We start from the raw sequence: 7,930 nt of genomic DNA, 5'->3' as shown, positions 1-7,930 counted from the left end.
TGGGGACTGGGACGCTGCATTTTTAACTCATCCACATTATGAAGACGCTGTTTTTGTCCCCAGTCAGCGCTTTGAGTAGGAGGGTTGGTAACTCCTCATACCCCAAGTGGCTATGATCGTCCCCACAAAAGCGTTTGCTTTTTAAGATGTGTCTTTACTTGGGATAAAGAACTTCCACCCTCACCCCCACCCTCGCCCCACCCCAGCTCCCAGCCCCCCGCCCCGCCCCTTTTAAAGATGCCCATCTATCTGCTAGCAAGTGGCTGCATTACGTTTTGGGATCGGTGCCTCCATTTACTCTGGAAACAGAGGACCCCTTTCTTGCCTAAATGCGAAGTTTGAGTGTGAGCAAAACTACAGAGTGGACAAGGGTTACTTAACCTCAGGGCTGGACTTGGACAGACCCTCAGGCAATCCTTCTCAGCCTTTCCCTACCAGCTCAGGACCATGCTTGGGGTGGGTCCAAGACTGGTGAACGCTGGCTTTCCCATTTCGGTGAGCTTAGCTCCAGCTCAGGCTAAATGAGACCAGAAGGTGCCCTACCCAGGTGCCCCCTTTGCATCCAGGTACTTAAAAGTTGCTCTTTGTGCCTACAAGACTGCCCAGACTCTGCTCCTCTGTCTCCTGGTACTGGAAGATGAGAAGCTGCTGTCTCTCCCTGCAGCCCCAGCCCAGCTGTCAGGACCCTTCTCTAAGGGCAGCCTGCCAAGCCTTCCGGCTGGCGTGACTTAGGTCCCTTAGTCTGGCGGGGCTGAAGAGCAATAAACCCACACAGCAGCCAGGGAGCTCCCCCACCCTAGCGCGGAGGAAGGGGCTCATTGGAGTCACTTTGTCTTCCCCTGCCCCCAACCCCTTGCGGGCCTGCCCCTCCCTAGCTCCCTATTTGGCCATTGCTCTGGCTGCCCCCTCCCCTTCCTTACATGGTCTGGGAGCCCCCCGGCTGATCCTCTCCCCTGCCCTTGGCTCCAAGAATGGCCTCAGCGGTCCTAGATGGTGCTAAGGCGACCAAATAAGGCAAGGTGGCAGATCAGGGGCCCCCCACCCCTGCCCCCGGCTGCTCCAACTGACCCCGTCCATCAGCGTGCTATAAAGCCGCGCTCCAGGCGACTGACACCCAGTGCCTGCCGCCAGCACCAGCCCAGCGGAAACCAGCTGCCCCTCGCACCGGTGAGTCCCAGCCTTGCTCCGCCCTTGCTCGCTTCAGGACCTAGTCCGCACTGTGCCTTTGTGCTCTCCTGGATCCCATACTCTTTTTTTTTTTTTTTTTTTTTTTTTTTAAGCAAACTTTTTGGAGTCGTTTTTGACTTGTTTTGTCTTGGCCCTCATCAATCCCCTCTACAACACAAAAAGAGCTCACTCCATCTTACCACCGGAGCTTTTGTGGGTCACTGATCTCTAGAACTTTTTTCCCCTTCTGGGGTATGGATAGGGAGGGAGCATAGGATTTCTGTTGATGAAAAGGTGGAGAGCTGAAAGGGCTGGAATCAGTCTATTGGCCACTAAGGAGTAGGAACTCCCGGGTGGTTAGGGCCATGGCTCCTTGCAACTGGAGTGGAGCGTGAGCCTCTTGTCCATGGGGTGTGGGTGGGTTCCTCTGCCTTCTCTCAGCCACACTGGCAGTCTTTCGGCTTCTTCCAATCCTTTTTTTGTTTACGTCTGAGTACAAGGGAGATTCCAGTTGTCTCCCCACTCTCTACACTCCAGTAACCCCACTGTGCCCTGCCACCCTCTTCTCTAAAGGAGAAGGCCGGCTCTGCAGGCACTGAGTGTGGGCCCCTTTCCTGTCCTTAGCCCACAGATTCCACAGAAGCTGTGCCACGATGTGTGACGACGAGGAGACCACCGCTTTGGTGTGCGACAATGGCTCAGGGCTGGTGAAGGCCGGCTTCGCGGGTGATGATGCCCCTAGAGCTGTCTTCCCTTCCATCGTGGGGCGCCCGCGCCACCAGGTAACACTCTTTGCCCCTCACAGCCTGCTCCCCATCCAGCGTAGTCCCGGCCATACTCTGGACCCTTTTGGTCACTCTCCCAATCCAGCAATAACTCCAAGCCACTTCAAGCAACCCCTGCCAACCTGCAAACACCAAGAAGTCCAGTGCAGCTCTCTCCTAGGAAAGGCCACCAGCTTCTCATTCTGGGCCTGTGGATTTTCAACTGCAGTGTCTTCTCTGTCTCTGAAATGTGGATTTTTTTTTCTTTGCCCTCTGCCCTTTGTCCGTTCAATTTAGTTCAGATAATGCTAACCACTAGTAATGTAACTACTTGGAATTAACCAGCACCCAATCTACATTCTTTTCTCTTGTTCACAGCCCAGTATACAGAACTTCCCAAAGCTGTAATGGACCTCCATCCTGGGTGTTGCATTTTTAGAAGTCAGCTGTGACCAAAGCAGCAAGTGCCACCTTGTTTATTAAAAGAAATGTCATGCTCTCTGGGTTTGTCGCATGCCTGGCCAGATAGGCTGCCAGGGAGCAGAGCTGGGAGTCCTCGGGCTTGGCCAGTGAAGGGCACTCCAGGATCCTCTGAGTGGTTTGACTTTTCATCTGAGTGATAGTGGCCTGTCAGCCCATGTACACTGGATCTGGATGAGTGTCAAAATCTTTTCTTAAGGGCACTAGAAGCTGTAATGACATCATTAATTCAGTTGTTCTAAAAGATAGTCATCTATTTCTTAGGTGACATCAGTGATAAGCTGAGGAATTTAATTAAGTCATTATGCTATTTCAAAAACAAGATAAGACTCTGTTTCTTCAGTGAAATCCCTTTATTCTCTCCTCCAGAGTTATAATCTAATTAATAGAGATACTCTTCCTCATGTGGAGATAAAGTACAACATTTATTCTAAATGATTCATTGAAATTAGGATTGTATCTTAACTCTTGGAGGTGGGGTCCCACACTAGAGCCTAGGCTTGCCTGGTACTTGCTCTACGGCCCAGGCTGAACTTAAAGTTATGGCCTGTTTCAGCCTTTTGAGTACTAGGATTATATGTATGAACCACGTCTAACTTTCAAATTCTGCTGTTATCATTTCTAGTATTTTACAGCTATTCGTCGCCTTTGAAGTTGGATATACGTTAATAAGGCCTGGACTATATTCCTGTCTCATTGGGAACATGATGTTCTCATTCTTTTCTTTTTTGCAGGGTGTCATGGTGGGTATGGGGCAGAAGGACTCCTATGTAGGTGATGAAGCTCAGAGCAAGCGAGGTATCCTGACTCTGAAGTACCCCATTGAACATGGCATTATCACCAACTGGGATGACATGGAGAAGATCTGGCACCATACATTCTACAATGAGCTCCGTGTGGCCCCTGAGGAGCACCCGACCCTGCTCACTGAAGCCCCACTGAACCCCAAGGCCAACCGTGAGAAGATGACCCAGATCATGTTTGAGACCTTCAATGTCCCTGCCATGTATGTGGCCATCCAAGCAGTGTTGTCTCTGTATGCTTCCGGAAGAACCACAGGTTTGTATGGACTAGGGAGTAGTCACCAGTTAATCATATTCCCAACTCACTGACTTCACTGTGAACACAAATTCTCACCTGACAAAGGAAAGGGTCTCCTTCTTGACCCTCTCTAGCAAGGTATCTGTGCTGAGAGGAAGAGGTGACAATAATTCCCTGAGGTTAGTTTCAGAGACAATTTATTATAAGATCTGATAATGTGGAGTTAGATCTTTCCCTTATTTAAGATATGTGATATGCAGCATTCATAGCCCCTGGGCAGACGTATTCAAGGACACACATTCCCCTACAGAGTCTGAATCAAAACAGAGAGACACATTTTAAGTTAGATTGGCCCCAAGGAAAAAAAAAAAAAACGTGCCTGGATGCTTATATAACATGCTAACGGCTGGTAAGAGGGCTGGCCATTTGAAAGTGTCCTCAGGAAATGTTTCTACTACAACATTTAGTCAGACAAGCTGCGCTGCCTTGGGAGTTAGTATCCATCCATTATGGGTCATTTTTATCCTTTGCACTAGGGGATCTGATTTTATGTGGAGTAATGCCTCGACTTGTTTCTGGTACCTAACAGAAGCAGGTTTTACTATGGCTGAAACATCTTCAGTGCTTCATCCCGTTCTCATCTATCTTTCCTAACAGGCATTGTTCTGGACTCTGGCGATGGTGTAACTCACAACGTCCCCATCTATGAGGGTTATGCCTTACCCCATGCCATCATGCGTCTGGATCTAGCTGGTCGGGATCTCACCGACTACCTCATGAAGATCCTCACTGAGCGCGGGTACTCCTTTGTCACCACTGGTGAGTGTGTGTGTGTGTTATCTGTCACAGCATCCGCCTGTTGGTTTTTGCTTCCTTGATGGATCCACCTCCTTCCCCACAACTGATACTTTCTTCAGAGCTTGACTGTGAAGTCGTTTATCTCTGCAGCTGAACGGGAAATTGTCCGTGACATTAAGGAAAAGCTGTGTTACGTTGCCCTGGACTTTGAGAATGAGATGGCTACAGCTGCCTCTTCCTCCTCTCTGGAGAAGAGCTATGAACTGCCTGATGGCCAGGTCATCACCATTGGCAACGAGCGTTTCCGCTGTCCAGAGACACTCTTCCAGCCCTCTTTCATTGGTAAGGGATGGGTTCTGATGTTGAAGTTCAGGTTCTCTAGAAATTCTCGAGTCTCCCAGAGTAACATCCATTTAAATTGGAAGGACAGCAGGTTTCTTGAATCAAAGTCTGGTGTCTCACCCTGTTCAGTCTTTCCTCCTGATATCTCAGTAAAGAGAAAGACTGGGCTAGCTGCTCTAGTGAAAATGACTGAGAATGTTGCACCGAATTTACCTCACAGTAGGGGATGAGACTGATCAGTCCCTGGATAGCACATGCCTGATTACTCAAGAGAGCCAATGTATTCCAATAATTTCCATTAGTGATAGACTAGACTTTAAATTATGCACCATTAAACCCAACCACAACTCTATTCATTATGGTAACTGGACACTTGGTGTCACCAAATATCTTTCCTACACACTTGTTTCCAGAAGAAGCTGGAATCTGATTTTAGTCCATAAATTAAAAGTATAAGCCAGGCGAGGTAGCTCATACCTGCAATCTCAGTGCTCAGAAACTGAGGCAGGAGGATTGCTTTCAGTTCAAGGTTAGCCTGGGCTACAGAGATTCATTTCAACACAAAATAAAATAGATTAATTTTCACTTAAACATGTGTGATTCTTTCTGTAAAATATCTCCACACTTCCGATAGCTGCAGGATGTGTTCACTCCAAACAAGCACTGAACACAGTTGTCTATCTCTTGGCAGTCTATACTGAATTATCTATTAGCACATTTTAGAGACCTATGTCCCACCTGTTCCCAGCAGTGTGTTATGGGGGAGCATATGTTTTAGATATGAACGGTGGCAGCTCACCAACACAGCAGAATTCTGTCCCCTCCCCTCCATCCTTGCCTGAATGTGCTGTGAGTACTTTAAAAAGAACTTGTTCCTAGGGATGGAATCTGCTGGCATCCATGAAACTACTTACAATAGCATCATGAAGTGTGACATTGATATCCGCAAGGACCTGTATGCCAACAATGTCCTATCTGGAGGCACCACCATGTACCCCGGTATTGCTGATCGTATGCAAAAGGAAATCACTGCGCTGGCTCCCAGCACCATGAAGATTAAGGTGAGTGGGAGGGCAAAGGCAGATCTTTGTATTCTAAGTCAAACTTCCTTCCCAGCCTCCTTCTCCTGTATCTTAGCTTCCTATCTTTTATGTTTTAAGTTTTCTATTTAGTGCTAACACTATTCCTGATTTTTTTTTTTTAGCATTTCCCCCAAGATATGAACCTTTAGGACTACTTCTAAATAGTGAATATAAGTAAATATTTGAAACACGAGGTGGGGGGATAACTAAACTCATCTCCACATTTAAAAGGCCCCAGGTTTTGAATTACCCTTTATGCATTTAGACTTTTGCCATATTACTGTCTAGTGCAAAGAAGTAGAGAAATGATGAAATACAGGGAAGTTTGCAAAACCTGATTGGCTGCATTGCCTTATGGTATAACATCTCCCACACTATTTATTGTCAGTTATTCTGTGATGCATTTTCTGTGAATATTCCAAACCTATTGCCTGCTCCATTGTTGGGAACTTCAGAACACACTAGTGGTTTTGTTTTCTTTCTGCAGATTATTGCTCCCCCTGAGCGTAAATACTCTGTCTGGATTGGGGGCTCCATCCTGGCCTCTCTGTCCACCTTCCAACAAATGTGGATCAGCAAGCAAGAGTATGATGAAGCAGGCCCATCCATTGTCCATCGCAAGTGCTTCTAAGTTGTCTCTCTCTTAGTCTCCCTTATATTCAGGATGATGGTATTGTGCTTCTTGGAATCCTCTGAGCCCCCCTCCTCCATCTCTCATCAGTCATTGTACAGTTTGTTTACACACGTGCAGTTTGTTTGTGCTTCAAATATTTATTGCTTTATAAATAAATCAGACCAGGACTTGCAACCTCCAGAAGCCTGCCTTCTTTCTTGTGGGAGTAGTCCCAGGATGGGACATGTGTCTGGTACCCTAGGCCTGGAATGGGGAAGGTGTGTGTTTGGTTACCCTGAGCATTACCATATTAATGCAATGCCAAGTTTGCCTGATAAATTCATATGGCATTGAGACAGGAGTTATAGCACTACATTTTGATTTCATCCTTTGGGATAGAATCATGAATAAATTTTGAATCTTAGAAAGATTACTTCCGTGGCTTAGTTGTTAGGTTTAGGTCTATAGAAGTAAGAAGAGAAAATGGACAACACAACTATCTACAATTAGTTGCTATATTTGGTATTGCAAATTATTTTAGCACATCTTGCATATTTTATAACTTAATAGAAAACACACATATTGGTAATAAGAGGGTCAGAGTTTAAATTAGCTTTTCTTCTTCTTTTATTGCATTCCTCAATTGTCTGTGTTTTATTGTGTGTTTGCTTGCTTGCTTGTTTTAGTTTTATTTATTTTATTTTGTGTGTCTGAGCATTTTGCCTGCCTGTATATCTGTGCACATGTGCAAGCCTGGAGCCCACAGAGGTAAGAAGAGGGCATAAGATCTACTAGAACTGGAGTTACCAATGGCTGTGAGCCACCATGTAGGTGCTGGGAATCGAAGGGTCCTCTATAGAAGATAATAAGGATATTAACTGCTGAGACAGCTCTCCAGCCTGCAGATGTGTTTTTGAAGGCTATGGAATACATGAGAAGGTCTACTTGCCAGGTGTTGCTTTGTCTTATTGCATATACCCACCATCTCTCAGTCTCTTGAATCTAGGTTATGTGAAAGTTGTAAAAAAAAAAAAAAGTGGGGGGGCAACAACAGTAAAAGGCTTATGAATACACAATGACCAAATGAATTCCAAATAAAATATAAAATGAATCCAAGATGTTTGTGACAGCTATTGCCTATGTTGCATCACATGACTTCATTGCAACATTGGTTCTGAGTACACAACGTGTGTATTTCCTATTGTACACAACATCGCACCATGGAACACCAACAAACACTGCCTGAAACAGCTCAGATTCAGGACTGTTGTACGCTATGCATGCAGTGTTTTCATTGTATGCACAAGGTTTCCTATTCTCATCCAAACATAACAGTTTAATTTCTGAAAATGGACTTTAATATTTCTCTACTGTCCTGAGCATGTAAGCATAAAGTTACTATATCATTGGACTGTATTATGTTAAAATGTTTGATTTTTTTAAAGTTGCAGTCTGCATTGCTGACGAGTTTTATTTTTAAAAATTATTAAAGGAAGGAATTTTGGCCTGGAATTAGAACAGAATTTCCAGCAATTTCTGAGATGGCCCTCATTGTCCTTCTGCCATTTTGCATTATTTATTTATGAAAAATGGCATTGTCAGACAGAACTGATAGTTACAAAAACCAAAATATAGATCACTTC

General features: G+C 45.4%; 1 protein-coding gene across 1 annotated transcript; it reads left to right on the top strand.

Annotated features, from left to right (window-relative positions):
- The first annotated feature begins 1,766 nt into the window (after nucleotides 1–1,766).
- Actc1 (actin alpha cardiac muscle 1) lies at nucleotides 1,767–6,485 on the top strand. The gene is made up of 6 exons (XM_059261106.1): nucleotides 1,767–1,949; nucleotides 3,146–3,470; nucleotides 4,110–4,271; nucleotides 4,401–4,592; nucleotides 5,472–5,653; nucleotides 6,162–6,485. The coding sequence occupies exons 1-6, from the start codon at nucleotides 1,821–1,823 to the stop codon at nucleotides 6,303–6,305; spliced, it is 1,134 nt and encodes a 377-aa protein (XP_059117089.1). The 5' UTR covers nucleotides 1,767–1,820; the 3' UTR covers nucleotides 6,306–6,485.
- Nucleotides 6,486–7,930: the final 1,445 nt, after the last annotated feature.

Source organism: Peromyscus eremicus, chromosome 4, assembly GCF_949786415.1.
Source record: "Peromyscus eremicus chromosome 4, PerEre_H2_v1, whole genome shotgun sequence".
NCBI classification, from domain to species: domain Eukaryota; kingdom Metazoa; phylum Chordata; class Mammalia; order Rodentia; family Cricetidae; genus Peromyscus; species Peromyscus eremicus.
The sequence above is the reverse complement of the archived record's forward strand: the minus strand, read 5'-3'. Positions and strand labels throughout refer to the sequence as shown.

Bases quoted from the DNA above. Each gene is read 5' to 3' on its own strand.
- Actc1 (XM_059261106.1), top strand. From the start codon at position 1,821: ATGTGTGACGACGAGGAGACCACCGCTTTGGTGTGCGACAATGGCTCA. The intron at 3,471-4,109 runs GTTTGTATGGAC...CTTTCCTAACAG, and splicing joins TGCTTCCGGAAGAACCACAG to GCATTGTTCTGGACTCTGGC. The intron at 5,654-6,161 runs GTGAGTGGGAGG...TTCTTTCTGCAG, and splicing joins CCAGCACCATGAAGATTAAG to ATTATTGCTCCCCCTGAGCG.